The sequence below is a fragment of the Leucoraja erinacea genome, chromosome 35 (genome assembly GCF_028641065.1).
Source record: "Leucoraja erinacea ecotype New England chromosome 35, Leri_hhj_1, whole genome shotgun sequence".
NCBI classification, from domain to species: domain Eukaryota; kingdom Metazoa; phylum Chordata; class Chondrichthyes; order Rajiformes; family Rajidae; genus Leucoraja; species Leucoraja erinaceus.
Genome location: NC_073411.1, coordinates 487696 through 502830, shown reverse-complemented (window position 1 = coordinate 502830; position 15135 = coordinate 487696). Strand labels below are relative to the sequence as shown.

The window sequence follows — 15135 nt, the reverse complement described above, 5'->3', positions numbered from 1 at the left end:
AAAAGCATTTCACTGTATCTCGGTACACGTGACAATAAACTGAACTGAAACTTCCCTTTAATTGAACTCTGGTTGCCGATCATTTCTGGGAACATACTTGTTTCCGCTTACATGAAGTCAGAAGCGACGTATTGGTTTAATTTAATTATCCTGCTACATCTTTGTCCCATTACATTATAGAATTATAGAATTTTTCGAGGATGTAACTGGTAGAGTAGATAGGGGAGAACCAGTGGGTGTGTTATATCTGGACTTTCAGAAGGCTTTCGACAAGGTCCCACATAAGAGATTAGTATACAAACTTAAAGCACACGGTATTGGGGGTTCAGTATTGATGTGGATAGAGATCTGGCTGGCAAACAGGAAGCAAAGAGTAGGAGTAAACGGGTCCTTTTCACAATGGCAGGCAGTGACTAGTGGGGTACCACAAGGCTCAGTGCTGGGACCCCAGCTATTTACAATATATATTAATGATTTGGACGAGGGAATTGAATGCAACATCTCCAAGTTTGTGGATGACACGAAGCTGGGGGGCAGTGTTAGCTGTGAGGAGGATGCTAGGAGGCTGCAATGTGACTTGGATAGGCTGGGTGAGTGGGCAAATGCATGGCAAATGCAGTATAATGTGGATAAATGTGAGGTTATCCACTTTGGTGGCAAAAACAGGAGAGTAGACTATGATCTGAATGGTGGCCAATTAGGAAAAGGGGAGATGCAACGAGACCTGGGTGTCATGGTACACCAGTCATTGAAAGTAGGCATGCAGGTGCAGCAGGCAGTGAAGAAAGTGAATGGTATGTTAGCATTCATAGCAAAAGGATTTGAGTATAGGAGCAGGGAGGTTCTACTGCAGTTGGACAGGGTCTTGGTGAGACCACACCTGGAGTATTGCGTACAGTTTTGGTCTCCAAATCTGAGGAAAGATATTCTTGCCATAGTGTACAGAGAAGGTTCACCAGACTGATTCCTGGGATGTCAGGACTTTCATATGAAGAAAGACTGGATAGACTAGGCTTGTACTCACTAGAATTTAGAAGATTGAGAGGGGATCGTATAGAAACTTACAAAATTCTTAAGGGGTTGGACAGGCTAGATGCAGAAAGATTGTTCCCGATGTTTTGGAGGTCCAAAACAAGGGGTCACAGTTTAAGGATAAGGGGGAATTCCTTTAGGACTGAGATGAGAAAAACATTTTTCACACAGAGAGTGGTGAATCTCTGGAATTCTCTGCCACAGAAGGTAGTTGAGGCCAGTTCATTGACTGTATTTAAGAGGGAGTTAGATGTGGCCCTTGTGGCGAAAGGGATCATGGGGTATGGAGAGAAGACAGGTACAGGATACTGAGTTGGATGATCAGCCATGATCATATTGAATGGCGGTGCAGGGCCGAATGGCCTACTCCTGCACCTATTCGAAGGGCACGAATGGCCTCCTCCTGCACCTACTTTCTATGTTTCTATGTTAGCTGGGAGAAGGTAACAACAACACAGCAAACAGAGATAAAATATAGTCATAAGACTGGTAGGAGAACTGAGAAGGGGGAGGGATGGAGAGGGAGAGGGAAAGCAAAGGCTACTTGAAGTTAGAGAAGTCAATGTTCATACCGCTGGGGTGTAAAGTGCCCAAGCAAAATATGAGGTGCTGTTCCTACAATTTGCACTGGGCCTCACTCTGACAATGGAGGAGGCCCAGGACAGAAAGGTCAGATTAGGAATGGGAGGGGCAGTTAAAGTGTTTAGGATGGAAGTACGCTGTTATAAACCTTTGGCTAGAACATAGCTGAAATATGATGTTCAGGCCTGGTCCATGGTGCAGGAGGGAGGGTGCAGGGGAGATTCACCAGGATGGTGACACAAGGAACTGCAGATGCTGGTTTGCTAAGAAACAAATGACACCTAGTCCTGGAGTAACTGGTCAGGCAGCATCTGTGGAGAACATGGATAGGCAGTGTTTCAGTTTGGGACCCTACTTTGGACTGATTGCAGTAGAGGGGAGAAAGCTGGATGAGGGGGTGGGCAGGACAAAGCCTGGCAAGTGATAGGTGGATGAAGGTGATGGGGAAGGAGGTGGGGTTGATAGGCAGAGATGAAAAGACAAAAGGTGTGAGGTCAGGGTGGAAGAGGTGGGAATTGTGGCCAGATGAAGTCATATCGGTGGAGGGGGGAGGCGGGAGGAAGGGAGGGGGGGGTTAATAGGGAAGAGAGCGGGAGAAGGACTGGACAGTTTTATCCTTTTTCATCCACATTCCTTCCTCTGGCTTCACAATCCACTCTTTCATCCTTACCTCACACGTTTTATCTTTCCATCTGTGCCCTTTGTCCAAACGTCTGCCAATCAATATCCCCCCTCACCTGTATCCACCTATCACTCACCAGGTGCTGTCACACCTTCACCCCACATCCAGTTTTCTTCCTCCAGCACAATCAGTGTGAAGAATGGTCCCAACCTGAAACGTCACCTCTCAATGTTCTCCAGCGATGTGGCCTGGCTCGCTGAGTTCCCCCAGCACTCCGTGTCCTGTTTTCACCAGGATGTTGACAGGGATGGGACTTCCCTAATGAGAGATTGGCTGGGTCTGTGCTCCGAGGAGCGGTGGGGCCTGACAGAGAGTACAAAACTATATAAAGCACCGTGGAGTAGATAGTAAGGCTCCTTGCTCGTGAAAGAGGCGTTATAATCAGAGGGTGGGCAATGGGAAAGGTTTCGAGGGGATCCAAGGAAGATTATTTTAGGACGGAGGGTGGTTGTAATGTTCAGTCTGGGTGGAGGCAGAGACTCTCACAATGTTTAATCGGGGTGTGGACAGCAGCAACTCACTGAGGCAGAGCAGGCCACCGACCACATGTTGGTAAAAAGGTTCAGCGTAGATGTACTGATGGTCAGCATGGGCAGGGTGGGCCGAAGGGCCTGCATCTGTGATGTATGACCTTTACGCTCTGCGCCTCCGTGCCTCGAGGCTGACACTGATCACACTAGGGGGCATTTTACAGAAGCCGCTGAACCTACAGGGATGTGGGAGGAAACCGGGGCACCCGGAGGAAACCCACGCGGTCACGGGGAGAACGTGCAAACTCCACACAGATGATCCCAGGTTTCTGGAGCCTCCGCTCACCATGTATACCACCCACAACACCCTCCGATGCCAGACACCCCACGTTGGTCCAGCACAGCTCCCCCAGTGCAAGGGGTCCTGCAGGGGAGCGGCACAAGGGAGTGATGCAGGGCAGTGGTGCAGGGGAAGGGTGCAGGGCAGTGGTGCAGGGGGGCGATGCAAGGCATTGGCACTGAGGTAAAGGATCAGTGAGTGACATGGACCAGTGAGTGAGTGGTGCGGTGCAGACTTGTATCGACACGGGCACCGTGTGGCACTCTCCACACTGGGCACATCCTCACCACACTGGCACCTCACTTGGTACCTCACCACACCGGGGATGACCAAACTTCACCTCACCGGGCACCAACCTCTGGGTCGGCCGTCTCAGAGCTGGAGGAGAACAGCGCCAGGCTGTGCCCACAGGAGGCGCGTTTGAAGGTCTTGCTGAGCGAGAGCAGGTTGAGCTCGGAGCCGGACTTCACCCTCTCCTTGGCCCGGAGCACCGCCTGCTCCAGGCGACGCATCTTCTCCTCCAGACGTGGCAACGCCTTCCGTTCTGCACACACACACACACACACACACACACACACAGTCAGTGGGGCATGACATACGCGCGCACACACATGGTCGCTGGGTCATGGGGTGAGAGAGGGGATGTGAGGGGGCGAGGGAAGGGGGAGGGGGGAGAGGGAGGGGGAGGGGGAGAGAAGGGGAGAGGGAAGGGGGAGGGGAGAGAGGATGGAGAGGGGAGGAGAGGGAAGGAGGGAGGGAGGGGATGGGGAGGGGAGGGGGATGGGGAATGAAGGGGAGAGGGAAGGGGAAGTGGAAGGGGATGGGGAGGGGGTGGGAGAGGGGGGTGACTGCGCTGGGACTATAGTCGTCGGGGAGCAGGGCTGTTGGCCAAGAGTGAGGACTGGAGCAAGGGGTCACAGTAACTCTTGCTGAAGTCAACACACGGGAACGCAGCAGCAAGTGGAGGGACGGGGGTCACGTGCAGGCAGAGGTGATCAGTTTAACAGCCTCATGTTGGGCATAAGCATTGTGGGCCGAAGGGCCTGTTCCTGTGCTGTACTGTTTTTCTCCTCCTTCTCCCCACTACCAACCCACCCTCCCCCCCCCCCCCCACTCCCTCGCCCACCTCATCCCTCTCTCCCTCCCCCACACTCCCCTTCCCTACCCCACCCCCTTCCTCCCTCCCCTCTGGACATTCAAAACTCTGCCTCCCTATTTACATTTGTATATTGCCGTTTACAGGCCACCTTTGCTTTTAAATCCTTCAAGTTCTCGCTCCACCTGCCTCTACAATCCCCTTCACCGCGACCCCACTCCGAGTCATGGACATTCACACCCCTGTCCTCCCTTGTCTATTCCTCCGCTCTGGGACTCCCTCCTTGAACTTCCCCACCTCTGCATCTTTCTTTCCTCCTCTGATTAACATCCCGCTTAGACCAAACCTCCGTGTGTCCTCTCTCACACCTTATTTCATCTGGTCATACAGTGTGGAAACAGGCCCTTCGGCCCAACTTGCCAATACTGACCAGCATATCCCATCTACACTACTCGCACCTGCTTGCGTTTGGCCCATAGCCTCTAAACCTGTCCCATCCACGATCCTGTCCAAATGTTACTTCAACGTACCTGCTTCAATGACCCCCTCTGACAGCTTGCTCCATACGCCTACCACTCATTGTGTAAAAAAGTTACCCCTCAAGTTCCCATTAAATCTTTCACCCCTCGTCTTAAACCTAGAGTATGTCCTCTGGTTCCCGATTCACCTACTCTGGGCAGAGACTCTGTGCATCTACCCGATCTATTCCTCTCATGATTTTATACGCCTCTATAACATCACCCCTCATCCTCCAGGGTTACAGGGTTCGAGCCTATCTAACATAGAAACATAGAAAATAGGTGCAGGAGTAGGCCATTCGGCCCTTCAAGCCTGCGCCGCCATTCAACATGATCATGGCTGATCATCCAACTCAGTATCCCGTACCTGCCTTCTCTCCATACCCCCTGATCCCTTTATCCACAAGGGCCACATCTAACTCCCTCTTAAATATAGCCAATGAACTGGCCTCAACTACCCTCTGTGGCAGAGAGTTCCAGAGATTCACTACTCTCTGTGTGAAAAATGTTTTCCTCCTCTCGGTCCTAAAGGATTTCCCCTCTATCCTTAAGCTGTGACCCCTTGTCCTGGACTTCCCCAACATCGGGAACAATCTTCCTGCATCTAGCCTGTCCAACCGCTTAAGAATTTTGTAAGTTTCCATAAGATCCCCCCTCAATCTTCTAAATTCTACTGCGTACAAGCCGAGTCTATCCAGTCTTTCTTCATATGAAAGTCCTGACATCCCAGGAATCGGTCTGGTGAACCTTCTCTGTACTCCCTCTATGGCAAGAATGTATTTCCTCAGATTAGGAGACCAAAACTGTACGCAATACTCCAGGTATGGTCTCACCAAGACCCTGTACAACTGCAGTAGAACCTCCCTGCTCCTATACTCAAATCCTTTTACTATGAATGCTAACATACCATTCGCTTTCTTCACTGCCTGCTGCATCTGCATGCCTACTTTCAATGACTGGTGTACCATGACACCCAGGTCTCGTTGCATCTCCCCATTTCCTAATTGGCTGCCATTTAGATAATAGTCATCCTACAGCTCAGGCCATCGAGTCCTGGCAACATCCTGGTCAATAATCTCCACACCCTTTCCAGCTTGGTGTTAAATGTTGTTTGACGATGTTCCTGGTGAACACCCCACTTACCAGGCAATGGATCCATCGCTGCTTTGAAGTCTTTCTTGTCTGTCTGTGTGGATTGGTCCCGGGCAGCTGCTCTTTCATCTTCAGGTGCTTTCCTTTCCAATTCACCCCAAGATGTTAGAAATCTGGCTTCAGGAAATGCAGTTTGGAAAGTAATGCATGAATGAAAACAGCACACCTAGCTGATGCTCAGAGCAAACGTGCCGAACAAGTCTGTGGAATTCTTTGCCACAGAAGGCTGTGGAGGCCAAGTCAATGGATATTTTTTAAGGCAGAGATAGATAGATTATTGATTAGTACGGGTGTCAGGGGTTATGGGGAGAAAGCAGGAGAATGGGGTTAGGAGGGAGAGATAGATTAGCCATGATTTGAATGGTGGAATAGACCATGGTGGAATTCATGACCTTATGAAGAGGCACATGGATATACAGGGAGTGGAGGGATATGGATCCCGTGCAGACAGATTAGAGCTGGTCCTGACATCATATTCGGCACAGACATTGTGGGCCGAAGGGCCTTCTCCTGTGCTGTACTGTTCTATGTTTTATGTTTGAAAAGTAAGTAAGTAGGTTTATTGACCAAGTATTCACATACAAGGAATTTGCCTTGGTGCTCTGCCCGCAAGTAACAACATGACATACAGTGACTGGAACGAATGACTCAGAAAACACTAAACATTCATAATAATAAAACATTAATGATAAAACACCATTGATCAAGCATGTGAACCAACAAAATACCAGATCAAAGGAAGGTTACAGATTTTTGGCTGTTGAGTAGAGCAACTACTCATGGATAAAAACTGTTTTTATGACTGGCTGTGGCAGCTTTGACAGTCCGGAGTCGCCTTCCAGAGGGAAGTGATTCAAAGAGTTTGTGGCCAGGGTGAGAGGGGTCAGAGATGATCTTGCCCGCTCGCTTCCTGGCCCTTGCAGTGTACAGTTCATCAATGGAGGGAAGGTTGCAGCCAATAACCTTCTCTGGTTAAAACACAACCACTCAAGCAGCAGCTGCAAGACTGTGGCATGTTATTGCGGCACAGTGTCTCAGCGGGTAGAGCCGCTGCCTCACAGCGCCAGTGTCCCGGGCTCGATCCCAACCACAACTGCTGTCTGTGTGGAGTATGCACGTCCTCCCTGCGTTAACGTAGGTTTCCTCCGGATGCTCCAGTTTCCTTCCACATCTCAAAGACGTGCAGGTTTGTAAGTTGATTGGCCCTCTGTAAACTGCCCCTTGTGGATGTGAAAGTTGGATAACATAGGCCTAATGTGAAGGGGTGATGGATGGTCAGCGTGCACTCAGTGGGTCCCTGCTGTATCTCTCTAAACATTTACAGGACAAGGCCAAGACCACCACTGTATATCCATGCCTCTCCATTCCCTGCATATTCATGCTCCTATCTAAAAGTCTCTTTAAATGCTCCTATTTTATGGGCCGAACATGGGCAAATCCACAGTGTCTTTTACCTATAGTAGGGGCATCAAAAACCACACCAGCCAACTGTATATGTATAAAGACCACAAAAACCTATGTGGAACGGACTGCTAGAGGAGGTAGTTGAGGCAGGTACTATAACAGCATTTAAAATACATTTGAACAGGTAGATGAATGGGAAAGGTCTAGACAGATATGGGCCAAATATGGTACTAGCATAGTTGGGGCATCTTGGTTGGCTTGGGAAAGTTGGGCCGAAGGGCCTGTTTCCGTGCTGTACAACTCTATGACTGTGACTGTAAATGGCACATGTCTGTTTGCATGGAGGAGTTGAGCTGTAGGTCCTGTTTCTGTGTTGTATGATTCTATTTCTATAAGCGGACCTTCAGACTATAGGTCGAGTCCCTGCATCAACTTTTCCCTTGATAACACTTTAGACTTTAGAGATGCAGCGTGGAAACAGGCCCTTCGGCCCTCTGAGCCCACGCTGACCAACGATCACCCCGTACATCAGCACTACCCTACACACTGGGGACAATTTTCAATTTACAGAAGCCAATTCATCATGTGTGATCATCTGAGGGTTGGAACCATCTGCATGGTGTTGACCAAGGCACTGGTGTCCTGAACATCCCTCCCCATGGTCCACGTGAAAGGCCGCATGGTGTATAAAGACCACCACTGTATATAGAGACCACTGTATATGGAGACCACCACTGTATATGGAGACCACTGTATATGGAGACCACCACTGTATATAGAGACCACTGTATATATAGACCACCACTGTATATAGACCACCACTGTATACATAGACCACCACTGTATATAGACCACCACTGTATATAGAGACCACTGTATATATAGACCACCACTGTATATAGAGACCACCACTGTATATATAGACCACTACTGTATATAATGTCCACCACTGTATATAATGTCCACCACTTTATATAATGACCACCATGGGACAGATCACAGTTGGCCCAAACTGGATCATCGATCGATCACCCGTTCACACTAGTTCCATGTTTTCCCACTTTCTCATCCACTCCCTGCACACTTGGGGCAATTTACAGAGGGATAGTCAACCGACAAACCCACACGTCTTTGGGATGTGGGAGGAATCCGGAGCAGCCGGAGGAAGCCCACGCGGTCACAGGAAGAACGTGCAAACTCCACACAGACAGCAGCCGAGGTCAGGATTGAACTCGGGATCTGGCGCAGTCCATCTCTGTATATAGAGACCACCACTGTATATGGAGACCACTGTATGTCCCTGGAGAGGGAAGATGTGGTGTCCACGGGGACTCTGGAGGTCTGCCGAGAACGCTGGTCACCGCGGGGACGATGTGGATGATGGTTCAGTTCAGTTTAGTTTAGAGATACCGCACGGAAACAGGCCCCCCCCCCCCCCCCCCCCCCCCCCCCCCCCCCCCCCCCCCACTGACCAGCGATCCCACACACTAACACTATCCTACACACTAGGGACAATTTACACATACACCAAGCCAATTTACCTACAAACCTGTACGTCTTTGGAGTGTGGGAGGAAACCGAAAATCTGGGAGAAAACCCAAGGGGGGAATGTACAAACTGCGTACAGGCAGCAACCTGTAGTCGGGATCAAACCCGGGTCTCGGGCGCTGCAGCTCTGTAAGGCAGCAACTCTACTGCTCGTCACCCTGCTGCACCGTTTAGTTTATTGTCACGTGTAGCGAGGTTATAGTTTGATGCTTGATGTTTGCAAACTGTGCACGCAGTACTTTAAATGTGATTATGCAATAAAAGCTTCTTGTTATGGAAAAAAAAAGAGGGGGGTAAAAGTGCCGGTGCCTGGATAGACTTACCACTGGGCAGGGTGTTGTACCTCGCCCCCTGGCTGCTGTTGGTGTTGCGCTGGTAATTCTCCGCAAATCTGGTGCCTTCTTGGTCTCCCAGCTGCTGGTTGGGCAGAGCCAGCCTCTGCTGCAAGCAAACGAGAGATAACGTTACTCAGTGAGGGTGGGTGGGGGAGCTCGCTGGAAATATGGACCCCGCCCGTCAGCCATTGACAAGGGGAACTCACAGGAGTTAAACTGGAAAGGGTGCAGAGATGAATTACGAGGATGTTGCCAGGACTCGAGGGGCTGAGCTATAGGGAGAGGGTGGGCATGCTAGCACTTTATTCCTGGCAGTGCAATAGGATGAGGGATAATCTTATAGAAGATAGACACAAAAATCTGGAATAACTCAGCGGGAAAAGCAGCATCACCCATCACCCATCTTCAGTCACCCATTCCTTCTCTACAGAGATGCTGCCTGTCCCGCTGAGTTACTCTAGCTTTTTGTGTCTATCTTCGGTTTAAACCAGCATCTGCAGTTCCTTCATACACACAGTGATCTTATAGAGGTGTCGTTTACCCAGAGTAGGCAAATCCAAAATCAGAGGTTTAAGGTGGGTGGGAAAAGATTTAATAGGAACCTGACGGACAGCTTTTTCACACAGAATTGCATTGGCTACATGGAACGAGCTGCCAAAGGAGGTAGTTGAGGCAGGTACTATAACAACATTCAAGACACACACAGGTACATGGGCAGGTGGGACTAGCGTTGATGGTCAGCATGGACAAGACGGGCTGAAGGGCCTGTGTCCGTGCTGCATGATTCTATGACGATCTACTGTGAGACTCAGTGATTGGCCCTTTGTAACTCTGGCTGGGATTCTACTTCTCAATAGCAGGACCAAGGTTATTCATTGATACAGCAGGGACAATGTACAGCCCTGACTGCCCACTGCAGTAGACAGGGACAATGCTGGCGTGGGTGCTCATGGCATTTGGCCCTGAGAAAGGGAATGGCATGGATGGCTTCCTGATGCACCAGGTGATGGGCAGGGTCCATGGGATCACTGTGGCACTGACACAGCTTTCCTAACGTAGCCCAGACCATCACACAAACCAACCTCCCTTCTACCGACTCCATTTACACCTCACGCTGCCTTGGCAAGGCCAGCAGCATAATCAAGGACCAGTCGCACCCTGGCCACTCCCTCTTCCATCGCGGGGGGGGGGGGGGTATAGGTATGAAAACACACACCTGTTCAGAAACTACTTATTTACCTCATTGGTCATCCTCCCACAACCACCCTCAGGCTATCCTTGACCCTCGGCTATCCTTGACTTTGCTGGCTTTACCTTGCACTAAACATTATTCCCTTATCATGAATCTGTACACTGTAAACAGATTGATTGTAATCATGTATTGTCTTTCTGCTGACTGGTTAGCACGCAACAAAAGCTTTTCACAGTACCTTGTTACACATGACAATAAACTCAACTCAAGCTCCAAACACCCTTCCTGACACATGTCGGGTATCTCACAGACCAACGACAGGAACATTGAAACCTCCAGATTGAGATGGTACAACCCCCCCCCCCCCCCCCCCCCCCCCCCCCCACCCACCATGCCCTCTCCTGTGCCCCACCCTTGTATGTGCCTATCTTTCCCACTATCCTGCCCCCCTCACCTCGCCCCTCCCCCTTCTGGCTTTACACCTTTCCCCTCTTCCTCCTTTTCATCTGCAGCCTTTATCCACCCATCTGACAAACACCCCCCTCCCTACCTGCACCCACCTATCACTCGCCAAGCTTTGTCCCACCCATTCATCACTCTTTGTCTAGCTTTGTCTCCCCTGCTATAACGAGTCTAATCTAACGTCACCTCTCTATGATCCCCAGAGCTGCTGCCTGACACCAGCACTGTATGTTCAGTGTTTTAGTAAACCAGCATGCGTGTTCTTCAGTAAACCAACACGCGTGTTCTTGAATCTCCCTATTCATATGTTCATAGGTTCTAGGTACAGAATTAGGCCATTCGGCCCATCAAGTCTACTCTGCCATCCAACCATTGCTGCTCTGCCTTTCCCTCTCAACCTCATTCTCGTGCCTTCTCCCCATATCCCCTGACACCCGAACTATTCAAGAACCTGTCAATCTCCACCATAAAAATATCCACTGACGTGGCCTCCACAGCCTTCTGTGGCAAATAATTCCACAGATTCCCCACCTTCTGATTAAATAACTGCTCCCTCATCTGCTTTCTAAAAGTAAGTCCTTTAATTCTGGGGCTGTGACCTCAGGTTCGAGACTCTGCCACGAGTGGAACCATCCTCTCCACATCCACTCTATCCAAGTCTTTCACTATATGCCTTTCAATGAAGTTCCCCCTCATCCTTCTAAACTCCAGCGAGTACAGGCCCAGTGCGGTCACATTCCTGGGATCATTCTCGGAGATAAAAGTGTCATGGTTTTTCCGCAGGTGCTGTGACATACCTGTTGGGGTGAAGGGCTGCCGTCACCGTCTCTGTCACTGTCTCTGTCTCCGTCCCCTGGGGTAGGCTGGACGGACACTTGGCCAAACGGGTCATCCATGTAGGCGTTGGGTGTTGTGACTCTCCGCTGCAGCAACCCACTGGAGACAAGCAAGGGATCGGTCATCACCAGAGAACACAGCAACCTCGGGCACGGCAGCCCAGCGGGGGCTGGAGAGAGGGCGAGGGAGGGAGGGCAGGTCGAGCCGTGCTCCCCTCCCCTCCCCCCCGATCAAAGGAAGTCTTTGCACCGTAGCCATGTCCCAGCTTGAGCAGTGGCTACTCTACTGTGCAAACCCCATCTCCCTGCACCAGGCTTATGACCCTCTCCACCCGAACAATCCAAGTCTTCTTCTCCACACTCCGTCAGTGGATCCCACCACTCTCCCCCCCCCCCCCCACCCCCCCCACCAGCACTGTAATCCAGGGGTGATGAAGGTTCCCCTCTGAATATCAACCTCTCTCCCCCTCCACCCCCCTCCCCCAACCTAAGCCCATGTCCCGTAGTTTTATCTGAATCTGCTGTGATGATACTTTACCTACAGTTCTGTGTGGAGGAAGGAACTGCAGATGCTGGATTACATGGATGACAGACACAAAGTGCTGGAGTAACTCAGCGGGTAAGGCAGCATCTCTGGAGAAAAGGGATGGGTGATGTTTCGGGTCGGTGTATAACACCCATCCTTTTTCTCCAGAGATGCTGCCTGAGCTGCTGAGTTACTCCAGCACTCTGTGTCCATCTACTTGCAGCTCTATCCTAACTACACCCAAATTATTATCCATACCTCAATCATATTTGCTCTTAACCTCCTCAGCCCTTCCTAGAGTCATAGAGTGTGGAATCAGGCCCTTCGGCCCAACTTGCCCACTCCGGCCAACATGTCCCAGCTACACTAGTCCCACCTGCCAGTGTTTGGTCCATATCCCTCCAAACCTGTCCTATCCATGTGCCTGTCTAACTGTTTCTTAAATGTTGGGATAGTCCCAGCCTCACTACCTCCTCTGGCAGCTTGTTCCATACACCCACCACCCTTTGTGTGAAAATGTTACCCCTCAGATTCCTATTAAATCTTTTCCCCTTCACCTTAAACCTGTGTCCTCTGGTCCTCAATTCCCCTACTCTGGGCAAGAGATTCTGTGCATCTACCCGATCTATTCCTCTCATGATATTTTGCACCTCTATAAGATCACCTCTCAACCTCCTGCGCTCCAATGAATAGAGACCCAGCCAACTCAACCTCTCCCTGTAGCTCACACCTTCAAGTCCTGGCAATGGTGGAACTGTGTCTCTGTGCTGCAGTGGGGGCTGCGGTGGTGAGATGAATGAATGCGATGGTGGAACGGCGACGGTGGTGGACCTCAGACGGCCATGGTGGGTGGTGGACTGCAATGGTGTAGCTGCAGCAGCGGTGGAGCTACAGAGGTGGAGCTGCAATGGTGGGGCCGCGGCGGTGAGGATGCAATGGTGGTGCTGCAGAGGTGGAGCTGTGGCGGTGGTGCTGCAGCGGTGGTGCTACAGAGGTGGAGCTGTGGCGGTGGTGGAGTGATGCAGTGGTGGTGCTGCAGCGATGGGGCTACAGAGGTGGAGCTGCAACAGTGGTGGAGTGCTGCAGTGGTGGTGCTGCAGCGGTGGGGCTACAGAGGTGGAGCTGCAGCAGTGGTGGAGTGCTGCAGTGGTGTAGCTGCAGCAACATTGGGGCTGCAGCGACGGTGGGGCTGCGGTGGTGGTGCTGCCTGACCTGACGGGTCCATTGCCGGCACCATTCCACGCTCCGGTTGCAAGGGACGGGTCCTCGTAGGCATGGTCCGGGTCCGGGTCGGGGTCTGCATCAGCTCCACCCGCTGCCGAGAGCAGCCGCAGCCAGCGCCCCCTCTCCTCCAGCGAGACGGCCTGTGGGTGGGGACAGGCGGCCCTGTGACCTCGTCCTGAACACACACCCCAAAACCAGCCCCCCACTGACACTCCCCCTAAACCCCCCCAGTCCATCTCTCTCCTCCCAGGCCCATCTCCCCCTAAACCCCCCCAGTCCATCTCTTCCCCCCCCCCCCCCCCCCCCCCCCTCACCCGGTCCCTCCCCCAGCCACCTCCGGCACGTGTGGATGGCCCCGTGAGGGGAGTGAGTCTCGGGAGACCATATGGTCTGTTCACACACATGCACTCCCCCCCCCCCCCCACACACACACACACTCTCGCGTGCCCCCTACAGTGGGGGCCCTTACCTGCAGCAATGCCAGTTCCCTGTCCTGACGGGCGATGCTCAGGCTGCATGTGTGTGCCCGCAGCGTGCAGCCTCGCAGGTCGATGGAGTGTTGCAGCGCGCCGCTGCCTCTGGGTGCCCCGTACATCAGCAGCAGCGGACCGTCGAGCCGGCACCACAACATCTGCCAGCTGCCCCTCACCAGAACCCGCAGCGAGCCTGCAGAGCAGAGGCAGCAACGTGGAACACAGTCCCCGCAGTGAGAGGGAGCAACGTGCAAACTCCACATAGGCAGCGAGCCTGGAGAGCAGAGGCAGCAACGTGGAGGGGGAGAACGCACAAACTCCACACAGACAGCAGCCGAGGTCAAGATGGAACCCGGGTCCCTGGTGCAGCTCTACCCGCTGGGCCAACGTGCCGCCCTCAAGAGCTGTCATGTTGAGAACCTGCAGCATCACAAGGCCACCCTGGAGACCACCATGTCTGTGCAGCTGAGGCAGGGTGGGCCTGGGTCTGTTGCTGCCCCCCCACCCCACCCCAACGCTGACATCACAACATCCCCTCACCCTGTTCTCTGGGCAGTTTTTTTTAAACGCAAAAATAAATTGAATCAATTATTGCAATAATATAAACAACACAAAATACAAAATCACCCAGCTATCTAAACAAATATTCTTAAATGCTACCCTCTTACGATATTACAATCTATATTACAATCATACATTCTACCCCCCAGGGTGCCCGCGGACATTGTCTGGGCCCGTGGGAATCAGACGGCGGTGGAGGCAGGTTCTCTGGATACTTTCAAGAGAGAGCTAGATAGGGCTCTTGAAGATAGCGGAGTCAGGGGATATGGGGAGAAGGCAGGAACGGGGTACTGATTGGGGATGATCAGCCATGATCACATTGAATGGCGGTGCTGGCTCGAAGGGCCGAATGGCCTACTCCACCACCTATTGTCTATTGAGAGTGTAGTCCCTCTCTAGTTCCACGCGGGCGCAGACGTAACCCAGGAAACGGGGCAGGCAGCCGACTCGAGCAGAGCCCTGTCCTCCCTGGCGCCATGACTGGCGGATTTCCGGCTTGGCCAGATGCTCTGAACACTGTGTGTCTCCATAGCTCAGAGGTGCATTAACTAACACAGGAGATAGAGTTGTGCCCCCCCCCCACCCCTCCCCAGGCGGAAGAGAGCTCTGCCTGAGCCGGCTGCCTGCCCCTTCTCTGGGGCTACGCCCACGCCCGGGTGGTACTGGAGAGTGACTATGCGCTGTCCACGGGCACCCTGGGGG

The 15135-nt window shown here is 52.0% G+C and overlaps 1 protein-coding gene across 1 annotated transcript in view; it reads right to left on the bottom strand.

Moving 5' to 3' along the window:
- LOC129713138 (actin filament-associated protein 1-like 1) overlaps positions 1-14341 on the bottom strand; it is a 28180-nt gene extending 13839 nt beyond the window's left edge. Inside the window, exons 1-6 of the mRNA XM_055661965.1 lie at positions 13869-14341; positions 13388-13539; positions 11611-11749; positions 9148-9265; positions 5864-5989; positions 3463-3650 (exon numbers count right to left, since the gene is read on the bottom strand). Of these exons, the coding sequence (XP_055517940.1) occupies positions 3463-3650; positions 5864-5989; positions 9148-9265; positions 11611-11749; positions 13388-13539; positions 13869-14135 (990 nt within the window). The 5' untranslated portion in view covers positions 14136-14341. The remainder of the gene's footprint in view (positions 1-3462; positions 3651-5863; positions 5990-9147; positions 9266-11610; positions 11750-13387; positions 13540-13868) is intronic.
- Positions 14342-15135: the final 794 nt, after the last annotated feature.